The sequence below is a fragment of the Euprymna scolopes genome, chromosome 38 (assembly GCF_053919585.1).
Source record: "Euprymna scolopes isolate OS-2025 chromosome 38, ASM5391958v1, whole genome shotgun sequence".
NCBI classification, from domain to species: domain Eukaryota; kingdom Metazoa; phylum Mollusca; class Cephalopoda; order Sepiida; family Sepiolidae; genus Euprymna; species Euprymna scolopes.
In genome coordinates, this window is record NC_136519.1 from 25,883,582 (window position 1) to 25,908,795 (window position 25,214).

General features: G+C 36.1%; 1 protein-coding gene across 2 annotated transcripts in view; it reads right to left on the minus strand.

Annotated features, from left to right (window-relative positions):
- Nucleotides 1-25,214, minus strand: part of LOC145263100 (low-density lipoprotein receptor-related protein 2-like) — a 599,989-nt gene that overhangs the window by 291,892 nt on the left and 282,883 nt on the right. For both annotated transcript variants that reach the window (XM_080120027.1, XM_080120026.1), the window contains exons 41-45: nt 22,471-22,579; nt 18,536-18,661; nt 13,804-14,049; nt 6,692-6,869; nt 2,459-2,617 (exon numbers count right to left, since the gene is read on the minus strand). In XM_080120027.1, coding sequence (XP_079976153.1) covers nt 2,459-2,617; nt 6,692-6,869; nt 13,804-14,049; nt 18,536-18,661; nt 22,471-22,579 — 818 coding nt within the window. The remainder of the gene's footprint in view (nt 1-2,458; nt 2,618-6,691; nt 6,870-13,803; nt 14,050-18,535; nt 18,662-22,470; nt 22,580-25,214) is intronic.

Sequence of the window (25,214 nt, forward strand, 5' to 3'; positions counted from 1 at the left end):
ATGTGGCAGCAACAGAAACTTTTAAGCATATGTCGACATGGCAGGGTCTTTTTAACCACATGGCGGCATGGCTGGAACTTTTAAACTTGATGCAATCCGAACTGTTAAAAAGATCTTGGGACGACCATATTGTCGCCAGCTTCGAAAATACATGTCAAAACGTGTGGAAACGAATGCCTTTTGAATAAATATCTTTTCTTTCAACTAAAAAAAAAAACAAAAAACTTGTGTTGAATTTCTTTCCGTTGTTTCTCTGTGAGATTTTTATACACAACATTGGGTTCATGTTAAAATGTAACTACTATTTAACTACCAGAATTTTTTAACATTGAACTTGAAAACGACCAATGAGATAGCCAGTTGGGAAGCTGTCTTGTGATACTGTGTTCAACAGACAAATAGTTCTTAGAAAGAAACTCTGCTCATGGAATTTCTGTTTAGTTTCTATACAGAGGACGGAGGGAAAAATCATTTACAGTGTTTTCTTTTTTTTACTTGGGAGTCACCACTTATCAAGGCCTGAAGGCCACTCGAGGAAAAGGGTTAATGAATGTAAGGTGGTAGTGTAGTAATCACTTATGGTGTAAATTAGGTAGAATTTTATTATGTATAAGGATGACTTAACAGGGACTTGTTTGCATGAGATATGAAGACTACCATGTTGTATTCAATGGGAAAGCATACCAGCAGAACAGTGTTTCAAAGGTGGACAGTTCTTGAAAAGAAGCTTTATTCATGAAATCTGCATTTACACTTAGGCACAGATAAAGAGTGAGGAAATCATAGATAGCTTTATTTTAAAAGTTTTATTGAAAAAAATCAATTCGGTAACTTGATTCAATGTAGCCGCTTTCAGCCTCAATCACCATCTTTATACAAGTCTAGAATTGGGAGCATGCCTTTTCCACTAACACCGATGGGAGTTCAGCGAATACTTGGCATATGGTGGCGATCAAGCAAGCTTTGGTGGTGTGGGAGGTCATGTTGGTTATGTTCTTGACGCATCACCAACCGAAGTAGTCCAGTGGGTTCAGGTCAGAGGAGGAGGGGGCCAGTAAGAGAAGGGTCAAAGTTGTGGCATTCCTTCTGAAGTTAAGCTTGGATCTCTTTTGACTTGTGGGTCAGTGCTGAGTCCTGCTGCCACACCCAGGGTCTGCCAGCGGTCACCTGATTGCACTAGGGGATCAACACACTCTTCAGCACATCCAGCTACACTTTGGTGTTAACTTTCAAGCCGACTTTGAAGATGTGAGGTGGCATGATGTGACCTTTACTTGAAACCACACTAAAGATTATAACCATGACCAGAAACTTTGTTTTCATCACCCTGGGCACATCCCTGTTATTCGTGGCAATCCAGTAATGCATTTTGAGGGTGCTGCCAATGGTCCTGTTGTCATAACTTGGATTGGAAGAGAGCATGGGTTGTACAGCAGTACATCTCTGATTTTGTTCGTTGAACATTATGTCACTTTCAGACATGATAGAAGGCTATCACTCTTGGGATTTGCATACAACTGGCAAACTAGTAGATGGTCTGCAACAAGAAAAGAAAACTGGTTTTCATCAAATGGAAATGGAATCATGTCATCTTTTCTAGGGCGACAATTTTATCATTCTACCCTGTACATAGATAATGGTATAAGCAAGTATGTTAAGATTTTCAATCCTCTCATAATTTTCATCATCATTTGACTATCAATCTATCCATCTCATTAATTCTTATTTTGGGTTTACTTGCAGCAGCCTCATAATTCTCATTCCCCTTATTTTGTTCTTAAGTTCTTACATTCCATGAGTAATGTTTCTGACAAAGGGGAAAGAATTGCTGTTTTCCAGGTCAGAATTTATTCATTTCTCACTTATGGTTGACTGATTTTTAATTTTGAAGTAATATTGCAAAAAAATAGCTCTTTACATCAACTGGCTTCATGCTTTGTCCGGAAGCCACTAGTATGCATGCAAATGATCAAGCCCTGGTGCAAGCATGGCATCACATGAATAAATGGATATGTATGACATCTAGATTGGAGGAAAAGGAGAGAGAAAAAAGAAGGAAAAAAGCATATGGCGGCAACAGAAACTTTTAAGCACATGCCGACATGGCAGGGTCTTTTTTTAACCACATGGCAGCGTGACTGGAAATTTTAAACTTGATGCAATCCGAACTGTTAAAAAGATTATGGGACGACCATATTGTTGCCAGCTTGGGAAATTCATGTCAAAACGTGCAGAAACGAATGTCTTTCGAATAAATTTTGAAGTAATATTACAAAAAAATAGCTCTTTACATCAACTGGTTTATGCCTTGTCTGGAGTGATTGCAATAGAAAAAAAGAATTGTTTATTTAACCTTACTAAGTGGTAACTGATTAAAAAAAAAACCCAAACATGAAAATAAAAGCAATAAGAATGAGGATATCAGTTTAAAACTTGCAAATAATCTCGATACACTTACAATGCACTGTCTGCCCAAAATATCTTCTCGTCTTTGTAGTCAATTGTAAGGCCTGAGGGCATCCCCAAACCACTGGTGATTATCGCAGACCGCTGGTTACCAGCCATGGTTGCTCGTTCAATCTTTGGTGGCCCGCCCAACGTTGTCCAATACATATATCTGGAAGAGATTCAAGAGAAGCAAGTTTTATTGCTAGAATATGTAAAACCTCATCTAACATATAAAGTAAATCTTGGTGACTTCTGTTTTTTGTGTATTATAGCTTAGACTCAAAAACAATAATTATTCCTCCTTTTGTTAAATGTTGTATGCTCTAGACTCTAGACGTAAAAAGAAGACCGTTAATAATAATAATGATAATAGTACGGCACAATCGTGTTGTCAGATCATCGAAGTGAGCTTGGTAAGTACTAGATGGGTGATCATTTGGGAATTCTAGGCACTGTATGTGCTCTCCGCATTTGTTTCCAGTCGTCCTGTACATACACTTCACTTGCCACTAATATTTGACAATGTTGACTCAGGAAAGGTGTGGTTGGAGATAGCACACCTCCTGCCACAAAGATTTCACATGCAGGCACCCCTTCGTGGGTATCCATAGTCTGTCAAAGACTGAAGGAGCTTAATAATAATAATAATAATAATAATAATAATAATAATAATAATTAACGTAAAAGAATGAAACTGCCAAATGGTAAATTTTGCCATCCCAGCAGTCCATAGAGTGTAGATCAAAAAGATAAAAAAAAAACGAAACAAATATGTGGAACTTGCCAAAGAATTTAAAAGAATATGGAATCTGAAGAAAATCAATACAATACCAATAATTGTAGGAGCACTAGGAACAGTCCCAAAAAACTTGGAAAAAAAAGAGAAATCAAAATCAACGGGAGGCTGAGATTATGCAATGAACGGTAATGCCTCAAATTTGGTAGTATTGGAATTGAGTGGCACCATACCAACAGTTGAAGTCTTAAGGAAAACCCTTGAGTACAGAAACTAGTTCCCATGAGTGACGAATTCTAATGGGACGTATCATAAACTACAACAGAAGTGAAACAAAAGACAAAACCAAGAGAACTGATACACCAAAAGTAAAAAGTGCCTAGCCTCCTCTCCTCTCCTCCCTTTCCCCCCTCCCCCAGAAAAAAAACTGGCATCAGCACGACTGGCACCACACAAAATCATCGAAGGGTCAGGAAGGATGGAAAAACTGAGGAGAGAAAGCACTAACCAAGCCTCCACTGAGTGCAAAAAGGACTGGGACCTTGGGGAGGCTTATTGCAACTTAAATTCCAGTGAAGACCAATGGCTGCTACCAACGAGAAATCAATGGTAAACGGTTGTTGCGATAATGCAAATTAATTTGCAAATGGTATTGGAAAAGGAGAGAGTACTGGAAATCTGAGGAGACTTATTGTCACTCAGACTCCAGGGAACACCACAAGTTGTTCTGAAAGAGAATTCTTTGATAATGGATTGTGTGAAAACTCACAGTGAGTGAATAATAATAATAAATAGTACTTCGCACTTGAAAACGAAAATCATAAAATCCTATGGGACATGGACATACAAACAGATAAACACATCCAAGCTAGAATCCTAGATATGATAATAGTTAACAAGAAGGAAAAGTCTTGCCAAATCATAGCTTTTGCTGTTCCAGTAGACTACAGGGTGAATATGAAGGAGACTAAGAAACGGAACAAATACACAGAGTTGCCCAGAGAGCTGAAAAAGATATAAAAGATGAAGGTGACATCAATAATAGTAGGACCACTAGGAACAATTCCAGAAAAAAACTTTTAAAAAAAAGAATGGGAAAGTTTTGAATCAAAAGAATGTCTGAGAATATACGATAGATAACAATAATGAATACGGCTGAAATATTGAGGAAAACTCTTGAATGCAGAGACTAACACAAATGAGCCAAACATATAAAAACTGCTACAAAGGTAAAACATGAAGAAGCACTGCATGGAATCAAGAAACCTGAAACTGTATCATTGTAAGTTACCCCCTCCCTTCCCCCCCCCCCAAAATGAACGACATCAACTGATACCACACCAAATAATCTAGGAGGGTCAAGGAGGATAGAAAGAGTGAGGAGAAAGCATTAACCAGACCTCAACTGGATGAGTGCAAACAGGACTGAGACCTTGGGGAGGTTATTGCCACTCAAATTCCAAAGAAGACCAATGGTCGCTACCAAGGAGAAATCAAGGGTAAACAATTGTTGCAATAACGCAAATTAATTTGCAAACGCTATCTAAAGAAGTGGAGAGTACTGGAAATCTGGGGAGACTTGCTGTCATTCAGACTGTAGGGAACACCATCGGTTACTATCAGTGAGTAATCTCTAATAATGGCCTGGTTAAGAATGCCTAGCGAGTACATAGTAATAACACTGTGCGACAAATTTCATGTTCCTATGTTTAATAATACTATGCAACACATTTTAGGTTAAAGGAAAGTGCATGCCACATAAGATTTGTTTCAGTGGAGGAAAAATATCCTGATACTAAATCTGACATTTATTTCTCTGGATTAGACACCGATTCCATTTTAGATTATTAATGGTTATGAATGAAAAACAGGATTATCAGTTTAAACATTTGTCTTTTTAATCCTCTTGTTTTGATTGCCTTTTATATATATATATATATATATATATATATATATATATATATATATATATATATATATATATATATATATATATATATATATATATTCTATATTTTACATATTCTCTCCTTTTTTTTTATATTCCAGCAGTAGTCTGCCAACATGTCAGGGTTTCATTTTCCTTTAAAAAGTTTCTCCATCACTAAAATATCCTGATGGAATCCCTCGCCATGTTCATCACTCACATAACTAAGATTCTCTGTAAAATTCTTGAAAATGACAATTTTGCAAAAACCGCTATACCTAATTCGACAAAAATGGATTCTCCGTGCCATTATGCATACAGAAATGGATTCTCCGTGCCATTATGCATACAAAAATGGATTCTCTGTGCCATTATGCATATAAAAAATGGATTCTTCGTGCCATTGTGCATACAAAAATGGCCATAGATGTCGTATACTTTTTTGAGTGTTGCTTCTTTGAGTTGTCTTATTCTCCAACGTTTTCCTCTGTCTATAATTCTTTACTTCGTCCCATGCGGCTAGATTGATTCTCTTTTCTCTCCAACTATTTGGCACAACGTTTTGGTCAGTGTAACAGCTGATCTTCCTCAGGTTTATCTTGTTGAACTTGGGAATCTTTTGGTTGAATTCAGAGAATCTTAGACGCTTGTCGCTCAACATATGGGCTGCTTCTTTGAATTATCTTTAGCATTCTTCTCTCTATATGATTTATGATACATGTAGTTGGAAACCACCTGTGAATTTAATATCTCCTTGACACTTCTACCTTCAGAGGAAGCCAGTTCAACCTGCCTGTGGTGAATGCCATACAACCAACCAACCAAACAACCTATAATTCTTTACTTCGTCCCATGCAGGTAGATTAATTCTCTTTTTTCTCCATACGTGGTCAGCCATAACCAACTATTTGCTGCAACGTTTTGGTCAATGTTACAGCTGACTTTCTTCAGGTTTATCTTGTTGAACTTGGGAATCCTTCCATCCAATTCAGGAATCTTTCTGTTAAACTTGGGGAATCTGCACAGAATTTTGAACAAAACCATTTATTTAATCTATGCAGGTAGCATGTTCTTATTCTATCAGGTATTCTATACCGGGTAGAAGTCTAAGTAATTCGCAATTGTATTCTACATATTGCCCACACTGAGGACTGAACCTACAATCTCTAGAAGAGTGTCACAACTGAATTTTACCTAGTACTTTATCCGTTACACCATTGGTCTTTGAAGAAGGTCTGAGGTTACATCAGTCAAAACGTTGTGCAAATAAAATTCAAGATGAGAACAGTAGTTTGAATAATGAAAATAATAAGACTTAGGATGTTGTAATAGTCACTCATAATAATGTTCTTGTATTTGACATATTTATTAATTCATAATGAAATACTGACAAAGGGGAGAGAACCGGAAACAGGTGGCTTTTGTGTGTCATCTATTCAACAGGATTGCTTACATAAGAAGCCACCATCTGGATAAATCTCCGCTGGGAATGATAAACCGGTCTACTGTTGGGTTACAATATTTTTATGCATATGTTCATGGAGGAGAGGTTTATAAAAGAAAATGAATAATAAAAATACCCTTTGCATGGATTTAAAGCAATTGCACGTGGATTTGTGGCGTGGGCCAACGTAACTTTGTGGTTTGTTGCAAAGTTCATGCACATGACCTTGTTTTTCGCAAAATCGGTCCAGTAGAGTTTCTCACCAACCCAGTCGACGGCGAGTCCGGATGCAGCTTGCATATCCTCTCTGTTACCTTTAATAAAATAAAATATCAATTACGAATTATTCGGCAAGGCATAAAAATACAGAGCATAACATCATGTACGAAGTCTTTCTTTGCTTAACAATTTGCTTTACTCGTCTAACTATAACAACTATCAACAATTTCCTTTACTCGTCTATTCACCATCATATCATATGAATCCAAAGATTCCATTGTTAGCATTGGTTTCCCCGATATTTTTCTAGTCAGAATGCTGACTAGACAGACATCGGTTATTTACAGGAGAGACCACGTAAAGGCTGCCAGTATCCTAAGTGAAAATGATTTTTTGTGGAACGAACTGGATTTGAACCTGGAACACTCAGGTCATCAGTCTGTGTCATTAACCACTTAGCACCACTTCACCTCCCAATGCATGATATTTAAACGTTATTTTGTAAGTTGCAAAACATTCACAACAAAGCTTAGTTCATTCATCATTTTCAATCCTCTCGTAATATTATTCATCTTGTAACTGATCATCATTCCATCTCAGTAACTCTTAAAATCGAGTGGTCCTGATAAGTTGTGACGCATTAGTAAAACAGAAAAACAAACAAAAACAAAAAAAAAACTTTTAGCATCACGTGATGGGTTTTTGTTTTTGGTGGGTGGGGGGGGGGATCTCAATGGATTGTTCGTCAGCATCTCTATGATTGTTACATCACCACTGTTAAGAACGTCGCTATATATTGAGTCAACTACTAAGAATGGCTGTCTCTGTTCATTAGTTTTTTATTTTTTTATTTCTACACATTGTTCATCATTCCCCTCATCAACAGAGACTGGAAGGTAACGGTAGCTAAGTGGTTAACAACCTGGGTGTGCCAAGTTCGAACCCACTTTGTTCCACAAAAACAATTTCACTTAGGATGTTGGCAACCTTCACATGATTCCACCCATGGATACCATTAGAGAAAGAATTTTAGCTAGAAAGATATTTGGGAAATGAATACTACCAATAATCATCTGACTCGTACAGAATGAATAGATTACACCAACACTCATCAACACTCAACAACAATCAACAGAAACAGTTGTTTGTAGTAGATTGCTCAGTATATAGCAACGTCCTCAACAACGGTGATGTAACACCCATGAAAATGTTCCTTCCATTCTCTTGATAGCTGAAATAACAGAAGCCATTAAAAAGATCAACAATTAACTCCATTATTTGCTCTGAGGATTAATTTATTTCTTATAGTATTTTATGGCAACTACATCAAGATGAACTCCATCTTTCCTTTCTAAACCCTGTAGGGTATTGAAAAACTGACTTTCCACCTCTCTGACTCTAGCTCCATATCACAACATTTGAAGGGACATGGCTGCCAACATTCGGAATTTGAAGAATTATGGAAGAAAATACAAGAGTATTGCAGAGTGAGAGAAATGTAAATAGGCTAAGAATACTCGAAACATTGTACCTTGAAACAAAGAAACCTCAAATAAATAATATTAATTATGAGTGCAGCCGGAACGTTTTGAAATGTTGGGGATAAATGTTTGAAAATGTATGTATGTGTTTGTATATATATAAATGTGTTTAATATATGTAAAAAAAAAAAGTCCGCCCACCTAACTTGTAACAAATTACCACGTGACTAGGAAAAAGTGTATATATAAGTAAATTAAAAAACAATCTCTACACACACACACACACACACACACACACACACACACACATATATATATATATATATATATATATATATATATATATATATATATATATATATATATATAGATTGTTTTTTAATTTACTTATATATACATTTTTCCTAGTCACGAGAGTGCGTCATGGCCTCCACAATGCGTTATTGAATTAAAAAATATAATGTGTATAGGTTGGCTATTTGAGACTTTGGATATTCAACATCAAAGGTTCTAGATTGAGGGAATTAATCCTAAAAAAGTTTTTAAAAGTCTTAAACTACAGTTAAACTGGTAACTTAGGATCTTGTGTTTGGGGTGATTGGGCTGGTTCTGAGTAATTTCTGATTGACCACACCGAGTTACCTGCCCTTGCATTTTTCATAATCTCAGTATTTAGACCATGTATACATAGGTCTTAAGGAAGCAAATGAAAAAGTTGTACTTTGGAAAATAGTAATAGGTCTATATGGACATCGCTAAAATATTAATAACAATATGTATTACAATTGTATTGTAAATATAAAATAACTAGACGAATACCCGTCCCAGGATGGGTAAAATCAATTAAGTTTCTGAAGTTTTTAAAATGAGGATTGATTATTCATATTGTATTTTTCAGACTACTCTTCTCATCTTGAATACTTAATTTATTTCCCCAACGTTTCGGTCGTCATTCTTTGGTGTATCTTGTCAAACTTTGCAAGGACTCATAGCATAATGGATAAAGTACTCCATAAAATTCAGTTGCAAAGTTACACACTTTTGGAGGTCGAAGGTTCGATCCTCAGTGTGGGCGACACTCAAAATACAATTGTGAATTACGTAGGACTTCTGCCCAGTTATGGTTGACAGAACGAGAGCAAGCTACTCCTGTGAATTAAATAAAGAGCTCCATCTGATATTCTGTGCAGATTCGCGAGTTTGGCAGAAAGACACCCGAGTTTGATGAGAAACATCTGTAGAAGGTCGGAGGTTACATCAACCGAAACATTGTGAAAGTAATACTGAAGATGAGAACGCTTCACTGTATGATTGCGTCGTATAGTTGTTATTAATTGCCTGTTTTACTTAGGTGAAAAAAACCCTCATGCATGGACACAATGGAGACTTTTTGCAATTCTAAAAGTTTTATTGGGAAGAGAAGTTCGTTCACAAGGGGAAAGACTTAGAGAAAGTCTAAACGTAATTCCCTCTACAAGAGAGGCTAAAATCAATTCCTTTTTGAATAAATTTCATACTTAGCACGTCTTGCCTGTCTTCCTCCATGGCTCAAACTTTTTAAGGAACTCTATTTTGTCTCTTGAATATATGATGTACTTTCTATATATCATTCGAAACCTGACTTTCTAGCACGTTTTGACTATGGTGATGACATTTGAAACCTCGCCTCAATCACACCAGCTTCATTGAGTCTAATTTTAGTTTGCCGCCAGAAGATTAAAATCAACATATAATCTTATTAAACCTTATGTCTAGAATTCTTATTCCAATTTTAATCAAAATCCATTGTGGTATTTCAATTTTAAGGCTTAAGCTTAACAGGTCTTAAGAAATTGAAATTCAGGGAATATTGCTTAATTGAACTTTATTCAATGCAAATCTGAAATATTTGAATTTTCAAATGGGAGATTATGCCCATATTATGCTCCTCGAAGATCCTTTAAAATACTCCAGATAAACTGAAATTTGGGGAATATTTATTAAATCTAAAACCTATTTTTGACATTGCACAAAAATCGGAGGTATCTGAATTTTCATACAAGACTTTTTTTTCATAAAACTAATCACACAAATTATAGCCCAAATTACAACTCCTTACACCTATTAGTTGTGTTACACAATGCATACAAGTATATTGACATATACACGTCTCTCTCTTTGATTGAATGGTCATTACTGACCAGCCATGGCACTCTTCACAAATCTTCCTCTGGTTCTGCACCATTCTGACCAAATTCACAGTTTTCTATGTTATATATATTTATATATATATATATATATATATATATATATATATATATATATAACCTGGAATCTATCTACCTATCTATATATGTGTTTATATATATACATGTGTTTTTATATTTTTATTTTTTATTGCCGTTTTATCTGTTCAGTTACATATGTTTCGGTTACTGAACCATATTTACGATCCAGCAGCCTCGTCAGACCTTACAGAAATGGCTATTATTATTTGGAAGAACGATTTTAAAAGAAATACGAGAGAGAAAAAAAAATTAATATATATATATATATATATATATATATATATATATATATATATATATATAGAGAGAGAGAGAGAGAGAGAGAGAGAGAAAGAGAGAGAGAGAGAGCTAGCTAGATAGGACAATCAAATGATAGGACGATGAAATGAATGAAACACATTAATTCGGAATCCTGCGTCTAAATGGTAATTCGCTGCAATCGATGAAGGATGACACTAATAATTATATGATTACCTCACTTGATTGTCAGCATCGTTATTACTGTTGCCTAGAGACAACTTTGCCTGATTTGCGAAATCGTCGCTAAATTGAGGTCATTTTAAGGATCAAAGTCAATTATACTGTTCGTATTGCAATGTCACTGCAAATCGATTAACCCCAAAATATGATCAATTTAAAATTAAAAAAAAAAATGCATAACGTCGTTCGAAGTTTTACATCATTTTTAAACGCATATCAACACACTCCATCTTAATTAATAAATATTTAATTATGTAATAGCAAACTTTTACTCGGTTGTATCTTTTCACAATAACAGCGCGAGGTCGTGTCTTGAATAAGTCTCGCACTAGCTTCGTCCAAGCTTCGCTCTAGCGTCATCCGATATTCACAATTGAGATCATATACACATCCTTTTTTATCGGGTTTATTTTATTTTATTTCAGAAAATTACACACAGCTTTTCTGTCAGTACCGTAATGCTAGCATCTCCACGCGTCATGACACTCTTATATTTCCCCAATTATAATAACCTTCATTATATTTTTCAATAATTTATAATATAAAGTTAAGGCATTCACACACAACTAAACACACCTATATATGTACGAGGGGCGTGCAATAAGTAATGCCTCTGAGATTTGGAGATGTGCCAAGAAGATGAGTCAAAGTTTTTCAAAAGACTGATTACACAGGATGAAACCTGGGTCCATCACTATGATCCAGAGACCAAAGCTCAGTCAATGCAGTGGAAGCACTTGAACTCACCACCTCCAAAGAAGGCAAGAGTGCAGCCCTCTGCTGGCAAGGTCATGCCCACAGTCTTCTGGGACCAGGATGGAGTAGTGGTGACAGATTTCCTGGCAAAGGGTACCACAATTACAGGAGCCTATTATGCTTCACTTTTGAGGAAATTAAGGGAAGCTATCAAAATCAAGAGACGGGGCAAGATCAGCAAAGTTACCCTCCTCCTGCAGGACAACGCTCCGGTCCACAACTTGCATGTCGCCAGATCAAAAGCACGGGTGTGTGGTTATGAAATACTTCCCCATCCTCCCTACTCTCCTGACCTTGCACCCTCTGACTTTCACCTCTTCCAAGCCATGAAGTTATTTTTGAAAGGAAAGCGTTTCCCAGATGATGCAGGCTTGATTTCTGAAGTCATGTCGTGGTTGGAGGACCAACCTGGGGTGTTCTACAAAAACGGTCTCCAGAGCTGCATCAAACGATGGGAGAAATGCATAACCCTGATGTCTAACTCTGTCCCGTGGGGAGGCGTTGTAAATAGGTACCATTATTAAACATTGGAAAATTCACCAAAAATTTTTTTCCCTTTTTAATAGATAAAGTTAGAAGCCATTTAAAAGAAAATGATCGACCGTTCCTTAACTTTTGGACGCTACTGTATATATATATATATATATATATATATATATATATATATATATACGAGCAAACACTTAATAAAACATGTTAAAAGCTCTATCTCCTATTTGTTTTTTTCGAGCTTTTATATCTGGATGAGATAACTTTATAAATATTAATTCTTTAATATTTATAATATACTTTAATTTTACCATCTTGGATCATTTTGGTAAATTTAATTGTAATTTTATTTTATATATATATAAATATATATATATATATATATATATATATATATATATATATATATATATATATATATATATATATATATATATATAAAGCGAATGTGTGCATGTGAGGACAATTCTCAACCCATATACTCAATGAATTTTGATCTACAAACTTGAAATTTGGTATATAGGGCATTCAGACATGTAAAAACATTTTAATCCTTTGTCATCAGGAAAAAATGGCAGCCAAGAGGTCAAAATTGAAAAATTAGTACGTGGAGGATGTTCGGATTTTTGTCTGTTTGCTAACTGCTTCACGAATGCACATGTTCAGCTGTGAAACATAACAGCTTCTTTATGTTAAGAATAAGTAGGTTGAGAAACATTTTGTAAGCGTTGTGTCAAGCTGGTCTAATGGTTATCATACTTGGCCCAATGTCTGTAGGTTTTGGTTTCGATCTCAGCTCGAGTATTTTTTTTTTACTTACAAGAAGTGAAGTGTTTAGAAAAAAACATCAGCCTTAGTTTCTGTATTAAAGGCAAAACAAAAACTGTGTTTATCATCTTCCTTCGTCATTTCTGTATTGGTTTTGTGTCCAGCATCAAAAAGAAGTTTATTACTGTTGACGGGGCCAACTCTCCTTGATTGTATACCCCAGACTCAAGTATAAGTCCTAGTACTGAGAAATGTTATGAGAAAGGGAAATGATTTTAATATGATTGAATGGCCCCGCAATTTGGATGAGCACGGCTAACTCCTTGATTGTATGCCCCAAAGACTTAGGTATAAGTCCTAGTACAGTAGAACCTCAGGATATGGTGGTCCTAGGATACGTTTTTTTTTTTTCAGGTTACGATGTGGATGTTTTTCTGGCCCCTGATTATAGTACTTGCCCTGCCTTATGGTGATATTTATAATGTTATTTGATTATATAGATGTGTATTATAATACTGTGCTGTATTTGGTTACTAATTTTTAATGTCGTATCCCGGGGTTCTAGAAATGTTGTGAGAAAGGGAGATAATTTGAATATGATTGGGTGCCGTTCCTAATTTTGATGACCATGCCACACCTCCTCCTCCTCCATCTCCCTCCTCCTCCCTCTGCACATCACTGCTTGTGTCTCTAAATAATTGTAAGACTGAGCATCATTATCAACCTCTGATTATACGCTTTACCTTCCGCCTAATAATGCAACTGCTCCGTTCCTCTCCGCAACTCACCTGTACTGTTTTGGGTGTTGTTCATATAGACAATGTCTTCCACCACGTTGCTGCCTTTCTTTACACGGCTCAGTTTTCCCGCTCTGAACTGAGAGAAATAAATGTAGCCCTCTTGATAGTCGTAATCCACGGACACTGCGGAGCTGAGCCCCGTGATGGGAGGAATAGGTTTTGCCCGATTGTCCAAGTCCAAGTGAATCGTCAACACCTTTGAATCGGCCGCGTATAACAAAAACTCTTCAGGAGCTGCAAGAAAGAAAGAAAACAATAGTTAATGCATAGGAAAAAAAAAAGATGTAAGTATTTACATCCTTTCCATCGCAGGAAGATGTGACAAAAGATGGGAAAGTGAGAAGAATCAAGCTAGCACCCTTAGAGGAGGAACACTCTGGTCTAGAAAAAATTGCCTGGACAACCTCTTCGGCATTCCTAGATCAGAGCACCTCAAGTAATGACCTTACTCCTTATAAAAACCGTGAGGAAAGGCCTGGGAAAGTGAACCGTCTAGGTACCACCCAGGACAAATACCTTAGTCTGACCGGTAAAAGGCCACCGAAATGGCTCCAAACATGTTGAGCTGCTTGCTGAGAATGAATCCTCAACTGGTATTGCTATCTCGCTACCAAAGCAGTGAGGAGACCAACTCCGATAAAATATTAATTAAAGTATAATGTATGTATTAAAATCTCTTAGAACCGTAATAAGGTTACAAATTTCAAAAGGAACTCCTGTTCAGACAATACTGTAATAATACAAAGAAATTACCAATACCAAAGCTTTCAGATCCAAAATTGTTTTCATCGCTAAAGAAATCCTTAAAAATACTGCTGAGCACTATTTCAAAACATCTTATTGTCGTATCAAACCATTATATTTAATTGGTTTATGTGTTGTTACATTTATTCTCACAGAGAAGATTCGTCAAAGACAAACGTAGAAAGCAGATGATAAAACATGATAAAACATGATAAAGCATGATAAAACATGATAAAACATGATAAAGCATGATAAAACATGATTGATAAAAGGAAGGCAAAAAAGAGAAATGTAGTTACTAATCTCAAACATAATCGAAAAATACATGTACAGGGTGGAACGATGAAAGTGTCGCCCCGAAGAAAACAAAACTACAGTTTTATTTTAAAACTTTTATTGAAAAAAATCAATTCAGGTAACTTGATTATGTAATAGAGCTGACATCTATTCAATGTAATCGCCTTCAGCCTCAATCACCGCCTTGATATGGGTCCAGAACTGGAAGCATGCCTTTTCCACAAGTGCTGGCAGGAGCTGGGCAAATACTTGGCTGATGGCGGCGATCAGCCTGGCTTTGGTGTTGTGGGAGGTCATGTTGGTGATGTTCTCGACGTATGACCAAATGAAATAGTCCAACGGGTTCAGGTCATGAGAGAAGGGTACAAAGCCGTAGTACTCCTTCTGAAACAAAGCTTGGAACACTTTGGATTTGTGGACTGGTGCCAAGTCCTGCTACCACACCCAGAGTCTGCCAGTGGCGCCCTGAGTGCACCAGGAGATCACCAGACTCTTCAGCACATCCAGGTACATTTTGGTGTTGACTTTCAACCCCACATCAAAGATGTGAGGTGGCATGATGTGGCTCTCACTTAAAGTCATACCAAAGACCATAATCGTGGCTAGAAACTTTTTTTTCATCACCATTCAGCGATGAATTTTGAGGGTGTTGGCAATGGTCCTGTACTGTCAGAGAAAATAATTTATAGAAAGATGCATGGGAGATATAAAAGTAACTAGTAGCAGTGGTAGCTATTACATATAATAGCTTATGGTCTATGATTTTGAATCTGTGTAGGTTTATAAGTTTGGCACTGATTGGTGAAGCATTGAACTTTCTTTCTGGGTTGCACAATCAGAAACTATCTCTCAGGCGATCTGAGCACATGATAGAAGTTGATAAAAAGGATCAACACACAGTTTACGGTCTATTTTTTCTGGCTAGGGGATCAAAACTAGCTGATGACATTTCACAGCATTTCTTCCATCTCCAATCTTTTCCCTTGTCCAGTTCATCTTACTCTGGGGCTCAAAAAAAAAAGCACCATGGACTCAACATGACTAATATAGCTAGACACGTGGTATTACTATAACTCACATACACACATGCATACAAGATTGGCACTGATTGGTGTAAGCATTCAATTTCTCTTCTGGCTTATCCAATCAGATGCCATCTTTCATTCTTTCATGATACTTTTTCCAACCCCTAACTTCTCTCTTGGGGTGCAACCAAAATCCCACAGACCGCCTGAGCCTGGGGTTCAATGAAAAGCATTATGGACAACATGGTTTCTATTGTTGAATTATGTGAGGTGGGATTATACATTATAAAACAGTTATATATAGAGCGGTGAGATTTATTGTTCTTATAATACCTCCCGTTATAAACATATAAATTGTATGTATGTTGTTTAGCCAGGGGATATGATATCAACGTATAAACTGAGTCATGTTGTATCAGAGAGTTATCACACGGATATATATTATACTTCATATTTACATAAGGTATTTTTTTTTTATAAAAAGAATAATATATGCTTCATACCTTCTTTCTTCAAGAGTTCTATCTTCACTGCTGAGCTCCGTGACGAAACATGAAATGAACAACACCATAACCAATTGAGAAATCTGTTCTTCCTTCTTTTGTGAAACCACAGAACAACACTTTATATTTTTATAATATAAATTTATTTCAGTTGTCTCAAATGGTCTTCACAGTTCTGCATTTCTTTTACATATTTCTCATAGCCTTGCTTCCTGACGAACTCTCGACTGACTAAAACTTCCCGACCTCCTGGCCTCAGTTCCGTTACATCATCATTTTAAAAGCACACGTATCCCCTACGTGTGACTTTTCCACATCTGCCTGCCCAAGGTTATTTTGTTTATATTTTACCTATCTAATTTATATAAACATCTTCAGCTAAAACCCATTGCTCCACTTTATTCTATAAACAATAAATAACTCCCAATATAAACTATTTTCAGAATATCATTGAATAGATAGATAAATAGATAGATAGACAGATAGATCGATAATAACTTATTAACTTTTAACAATGTTAATTATCAAACACTATATCTGCATACATATGGACTTACTATAACACACGCGCATGCACACACATACATTATATTTAATTGGCCTTCTCTACCATACTAGATGGTTACTCACACCTGAGAATATCCTATACCTCTACAAGGCCACTATTCGCCCATGCATATAGTTTTTTTGCCACATCTTCACTTGTGCATCTGCTACTAGTCTCTCGCTCATAGACAGGGTTCAAAAAAGAGTTGCCAACCCAATAGGTCCTGCACTAGCAACCAAACTCCTACCTCCGTCCTATCACCAAAATATTGTATCCCTGTGCCTGTTTTACAAGTATTTTAATAGAATGTGCTCTGACGAACTCAAACTGTATCATAATGTGCTGCGAGGTTGCGTAGACAGCAGTCGCTGCAGTGAAATAGAGAGAGGAGCAGTTGGAGGTAGCAGGACTGGTGGCGTCACACGGAGACAGCAGCAGGAGCAGTAAGGCAGAGTGGAGTGGGAGAGACAGGTCGGCATGAACAACAGGCAGAAAGAGTGCAGGCAACAATGAATTCCCGCTAGCCGGTGACAGTTCTGTCGAAATTTGTTATGTATAATGGAAAGCACAGACAGGAAATAAAAGTGTCTCTCAAAAAGAGTGAGTTCAAAGTATTTCTTTTATTTGTTTGGCACTTTGATTGGGTCAACAGACCAGAGGAAGAATGAAATGAGAACGCCTTCTATAACATTACAAAAGCACTTGTACCCACTCAACATAAATATCCACGACTAATGCAACGTTGCAAAATCGCACCCCTACACTACAGAGATCCCTAGATGCTGGAAAAACTTCTTCTCAAATAGTTTCTTTTCTCGAACTGCTAGACTTTTTAATTCCCTCCTACATCCCTGCTTCCTTGACTCTACTGACATGCAGAAGTTCAAGTGTAATGTGAACAGATATTTCACTGCTCAACTCCCTACATAGCATAAATCTGGTCTCAAGTAGCCCCTTACATCAAAATAGCATTGTGCCTTGTTTGGCGTGAAATGATAGTTAAAACTTATAAAAATAGTTATACACCAGATCACCAAAGTTAAGCAATGATGAGCATGGACAGTATCAGATGGGTGACCATTTGGGAAAGGCTAGACACTGTATTTACTGCGTCAAGTCATAGAAATTTTCAGGTTGGTATCTGGGGGCGCGTTTAACTCACTGAGGGAGATACCCAAATCAAGACGGAAAGTAACAGGAAACTATCGTCTTTACTTGTCTTCCTGAGTTTAAGATGTCTCTATAATTTGGAGTGCTGTGGTCGATGATGCTGTTTTAAAATGGCAGTGCTGCTGCATGCATGCAACAGTTCAAAAAAAAAAAAATTCTCTTATACCAGCTCTGGATCATCCATGCAACACAAAAACTATGATGATGATAGTGACAATGGACAATGATGATGACGATGACGATGACGACGATGACGATGACGATGACGATAATGATGACAATGATGATGATGATGATGACGATAACGATGACAATGATGATGACGATAACGATGACAATGATGATGATGATGACGATGATGATGATGATGCCGATGATGATGATGACGATGATGTGAATGAATAAAAAGCAAATTGTAACTTTGATTTACTTACGCACACATGAACGTCCGTCGGGCCCAATTACACCAGTCGCACATTTGCATACGGCTGTCGAGTTATTCGGATAAGCAAAGCATAGCTGTTCGCATCCACCATAATCCGTTGAACAAGGATTGCTTACTATTTAGAAAAAAAAAAATTCAGAAGGTTAGGGTTAGTGTTATGGTTATGGTTATGGTTAGTGTTAGAGTTAAGAATGAATATATCAACACGTCTCTGTAAAAGGTTCTGTCTGTCAGTCCAACTTTTTGTCTGTCAAGTTTCAGTTTTAAACAGTAGTTTAAACTTATAAAGAAATATGCACAAAAGAGCCAACAGAAGTACATTGGAACCTTTCATGGAAAACTGGAAAGATAAGCCAACCAGCACCATGCCAAATATTTTCTGAAAGAACCATTCCAAGAATGTTGGATAATTTAGATGGTCTAGACTACTGTTCTCATTTTGAATGTTATTTGCACAATGTTTAGGCTGATGTAACCTTCGACCTTCTTTAGGTGTATTTTGTCAAACTCAGGAATCTTTCTGTTGACCGGTGCTACCAGATCAGGTTGTCTGAAGATATTGGCTTCCTGAAACGAAATGCACCTAACATTGATGTTTTTTGTTTTTCTACTTCCTTTTGCAAAACTTAATTGTGTTCAGCAAAACCAAAACCAAAAACAACAAAACACATTCTCTCTCTTTTTCTTCTTCCCATTTCCCTTTTCTCTTTCTATATGCCCTACTACCTGGCTGGTTTCCTAACTTAAAATATACCAAACATTAATACTGTAACCCTTTTCCCTCTCCCATTGCAAAAATCATTCATGTTCTGCAGGGCAGGAAATAAAAAAAGGATAAAATCCATTATAATAAAACAACCAAACCAAACAGTACTAAATAGTGATTGATGATACAAAGAACTTGAAGAATAAAAACCTTCTCCAAAATAACTGGATGCAACATGAATACGTCTTCCAAAATAACTGGATTCAGCATTAAATAAAAGAGTTGATATGCCGTAAAACAAAACAACCAAACAAAACCAAACCAATCTTTCTGTTGAACTCGAGAATCTGTAAGGTATTTCAAATGGAACCTTTTATTTAATCCATGCAAGAGTAGCATGCTCTTATTCTGTCTTTCGTAATTCATAATCATAGTCTTCATATTGCTTGCACTGAGAATTGAATCTTCAACCTTCAGAAGAATGTTACTTCTCTCAAACAATAATGCAATTATTTTGTCTTATTAATAAATATTTGGTGTATTATCTGTTGGAACCCTATGCCAATAAATAGAGATTATGTTGACGAGTATGAAATTCGATAAAGGTTACAAGAGTACATGTCAGGATAACATGGCAGCAAACGGAAATAGACCACATGCAGCAAGTGTGATTGAGGCGAGGTTAATAAGATTAGCTCTTTAGATAAAACATGTTAGAAAAGCAGGTGTTGAATGATATAACATAAAGATTATGCTACTTGTTCAGGAAAGGGAACAAAATTTTTAGCAGTTGGAACTGGATAGCGAAAGATGTGAGATGCATCTAAAAATGGAGGGAAAATTTAAGTGAATATTGCCTCGAGATTCTGCCTATATGTCGACTATTTTTAAGCCAAGTAAAAAAAATTAAGTAAGAAATAGTTTAGATGGTCTCACCCCTACAGAGCAAACTCTCTGAATAAAACCTTTGAAACACTAGGAAATCTCTATTATGTTTCTATACATGAATAAATTCGTCTCGAGTTAAACAGAAGATAACAACCACGAGGGGTTTTAAACTCAATAAGTATTACTGATTCTAGTTCTTTTTAAATCTCTAAATATAAAACAACTAGCGGGGGGACTTGGCGTTGCATGTTTTTTTTTTTAGCTGCGTTTGTAATGGAGGGGGTAAAGTAAAGAATAACCTGTTTAAATATAAAAATAAAAGCGATGTTAAAATTCTTTAAAAAATCGGCAAAAAAAAAAACAAAAAAAACAGCGAACAAACATAAAACTTCTTTAAAAAACAAATCGGAAAAACAAAAAGCATAAATCAGGGGAAAAAATGATGGACGTGTTCGGAAAAACAAAAACCAAAAAAAAAAAAACACAGCAAAAAGAAAAAAAAATAGCATAAATAACCCTTCGATTCGGTTAACTCCATGGTGCGTTTCACCTAGTAGAATTGAAATTCCATTCCAGTTTTTTTCAAGCAACAACGAAATAAAGAAAACCCAAACCGGTGTTCCTTCGTAACTGTCTCTTGTGGACGATCCTGCAACAGTGTTAAGTGGTGTCGGATGAAGGAGGAATTTATTAGAGAGAAAACATTTTACCACTTCCATTGATCTTAACTGATTTTGGCCGTGAACTCTCAGCAGAAAAAAAATATAGAAATCTATGATTATCGAGGAAATGGATAGGTAATAAGCCTATAACACACCTCAGGTATTGTGCTACAGTTTGTGCATATTACATTTGCATGAAATGTCTTGATTTTTAATCCTATTAAGGTCAAAATCAGAGGGGAAAATGAGTTCATTTTATATATATAGAAGATAGATAGATAAATAGAAGATAGATAGATAGATAGATAGATAGATAGAAATAGATAGATAAAGTTCTTATTTTTCTCAATTACCATAAAAACGCATGTTAAATATATATTTTCTAAAACGTAAATACGGGGGGAGGTGATCTATAGATTTTGGTTTTACTTATAGTTAAAAATCAATAAATATTTATTATTTTATTATTGCTACCAGCAGCAGAAGAATTTGTTTTAAACAAAATCAAAAACCACAAAGAAGATAATTAAAGGAATCGTTTTTGGCATCGGAAAATAAGCAGACATCTTTTTCGATTCCGATGTACCCAAGAGTTTCGATTTCTCTGAGTTCCGATTCTGATTAATTGTCCCAGCGCTTTTATCGACCACGCACATGTGTAAAAAGACTTTGTTTAGTTGAGTATTTCTTGATCTCTCACTAGCGATAACACACATGTGCGAACGGTTTGTTTACGAAAATGTTACATCCTGGACCTTTCCACTCCAACGTGACCATTACTATGCAACACAGGAAGTACGAAATGTAACATAGGGAGGAGAAGGCAAGGATTTCTCTTTCGCAGATAAGCTGACTGGAGCGGCGATTATAACTTTGAAGTCTTGTGAAAGAATAAAGAATTAAAACGTCGAGGGACATGATCCACTGAGCAACACTTACTGTTTTGGTTCTTTTATATTGTGCATAATTACGGTTATCAGATAAGAGATAACAATGGAAACCATGGCTGCCACATCAACACTGTGGCTACAGAAATTGAACCAGCTGATTCTGCCGACAAAGTGGATGTGTTGTGAGGATTGAGAAGGACGCATTGTGTAGATTGAAGAACACCAGATATCTTAAACACAGAGACGCACAGCATTAAATACTGTAACGTAATACACGTTTACACACGCGTTTGTTTAACATTTTGTTTATGAGAATTAGTGTTGGGACAATTAATCGGAATCGGGAATCGGAAAAATCAGGACATTTTAGAGTATCAGAATCGGTATCGGAATCGGACAAATGTCTGCCTGTTTTCCAATGCCAAAAACGATTCTTTTAATTATCTTTTTTTTTTAATTTGATTTTATTTGAAACTAAATCTTTCACTGCTGGTAGTAATAATAAAATAATCAATATTTATTGATTTTGAACGACCAGTAAAACTAAAATCTATAGATCATCCTCACAAGTATGTTTTTATGTCTGAGAAAATATCTGCACATTCAACGTGTGGTTTTATGGTAATCGGGGAACATACAACAATTTTATGGTTAAATATTTAGAGATTTATAAACAATCGGAATCGGGAAAAAAATATCGTAATCGGGGTAAATATCGGAATCGTCCCATCACTAATGAAAATGTTACAAATGTATTGAGCATTCTTGGACTACTTACCTTCAGGTTGTATTGCGGCATCAAAGATCCTAATAGTTTGTATGCGGTCCATATTATTCATCACGACAGTTGGTGGTCCAACTTTAGTATTCTTTGCAACGGTAAAAATCTGCCAAAACATATCAAAGCAATAAAATGAAATTAAAATAAAACAAATAATAATCTCGTCACCAACACATAATCTTGTAGTATGATTTGTACCAACATGTAGTCAACTAGCGGGGAGGGGGGGGGGCAACCGCCTTTGCCCGATCGTAAAATACGTTTAAATATGATATTTTAATTTGTCCAGATTTCATATATATTATTATAGAGTCGTAATTTAAAAAGAAAAAAAAATTGGAGGGGGGTGCCATCAGCTAGAATCGAAACCAACTGTAGCATTCAAAGCTGATGACGTTACCACTATACCACGCATATGAATTGATTAAAAATTAAAAAAATAAAAATAAACTAACATGAATGTACAAAATGTATAACGATTTCTTCAATTTGACCCATTTTTGACCCCCTTAAAAAAATTTTTAACCGGCTAAAGACCCATAAGAGAAGGGTCCGTAAAAAAATCCAATCATTTGAGGCCCCTAGCGCCGCTCTGCGACTTTTAATTTCAGACGAGATAGAGTTTGAAAATATGCAGACAGACAGACAGAGATATAACCTTTTATATATTAGATAATTGAGATCCGAATTATTCATGATTTGTTCTGTAGATGTTCTACAGATATATCACCCGCCTTTGGACACCATCACCCAACATGCGGAGACTGTAAGTTTGTGCCATGTGTCAAGCACATGACTTTTTTTTATGAATAACTTGTGTATTTTTATTTGCTTGGGAACAATCTATTTAATTATATGTTTAATGTATGTATACATGTTTCGGTTACAGGCTTTATACTTGATCACACTTATGTAGACTTTGAACCGGACGTATCTAAGCATCTGCTCGGCTTTGCCCAGAACATGACGTCAGCCACCGGATTATGCCGAGCGTCGCCGATGATCAAATGTAAACAATAATATGAAACAGAAAAATAGGAAAATAAATTGAAATCGTACAGGGTGGAACGATAAAAAGTGTCGCCATAGAAAAGACGACATGATTCCATTTCTGTTTAATTAAAAACAGTTTTCTTTTTTTGTTGTTGACGATCTACTAGTTGGTCAGTTCTAATGTTCAACGAGCGAGATCAGAGATGCGCTGCTGTACAACTCATGCTCTGTACTGATCCAAATTATGACAACAGGACCATTGTCAGCACCCTCAAAATGCAAATCTGGATGGTTCAACCAAAGTGTGCCTAGATGTACTGAAGAGTGTGATGACCCTCTAATGCACTAAGGTGGCCGCTGGCAGACTCTGGGTGTGGCAGCAAAACTCAGTGCCGGCCCACAAGTCCAAAGAGACCACGGCTTGGCTTCAGAAGGAGCGCTACGATTATGTACCCTTCTCTCATTGGCTTCCCCTTCTCCCCTGACGTGAACCCGCTGGACTACTTCGTTTGGTCTTATGTTGAGAACATCACTAACATAACCTCCCACTGCACCAAAGCCAGCCTGATCGCTGCCATCAAACAGCACTTATGGAAAAGGCATGCTTCTAATTCTGAACAAGGTGGTGATTGATGCAGAAGGCGGCTACATTGAATAAATATCAGCTCTACTACATAATCGAGTTACCTGAATTGTTTTTTTTTTCAATAAAAGTTTTAAAATAAAGTTGTAGTGTTGTTTTCTTTAGGGCAACAACTTTACCGTTCCTCCTTGTAGTTTCTCTTGCCTATTATGTGTGTGTGTGTGTGTGTGTGTGTGTGTGTGTGTGTGTGTGTTCGGCATAATCACGTTGACACAATGGTTCTCGTCAGATCACCGAAGAAAAGCAACATTGAGCCTGGCTAGTACTATATCGTTCTATCCTGTAGAAATAAAAAACAAAAAATTAAAACAACTACCTATTGTAATTTTGTTTTATTATTTATTTAATAATGTTTAATGGCAAACATTTTTTCTGAGGGGGAATTTATTATATATATATATATATATATATATATATATATATATATATATATATATCTGTAGAAATATATTTTCTTATAATATATATCAATCCTTATGTAATGTAATTACAGAGCAATATAGAGAATAAATTACAAAAAGTTATATTCCAAAATTCATGATGTTGACCATCTTATAATTTATTCCTTTAATTCAGTTGACTTATACAATTCTTGACAGTATCTGTTTCGTAGCGCAAAATAAATCACTTAATTATTATATCAATTAGTGAATTTATTATGTCCTTAATTCATCAGAAGAAACAACAACAATCAATCCGTCCAAAGGAAATGAAGTGTGATTTGACATGATTAAAATCCGAAAATTGGAAGAAAGCCTGCAAATACCTTTATATTTTTCCATTACTCCATATTGAAATTCATGAAGTGAAGACTTTAATGATTCATAATTAAAAGTAAAATACGTTTTGAAATAAAGAAAAAAGGGGTGAAGAAGAAAGAAAATAAAAAGGCTACCCGGCGTTACTCGGGACCGTATAAACAATGAGAAAATTGCATTTGATTTTGAATATATTTGTTATTCTTAGAAGAGAGGAATTTTTAACATCTATGTATCATTTGCTATTTTTTTTTTTTTTTACATGGGGGTCACCACTTATCAAGGCCCGGAGGCAACTCAGGCATAAGGGTTATTGCGTGTACAGTAATCAATGAGATACTATTGTA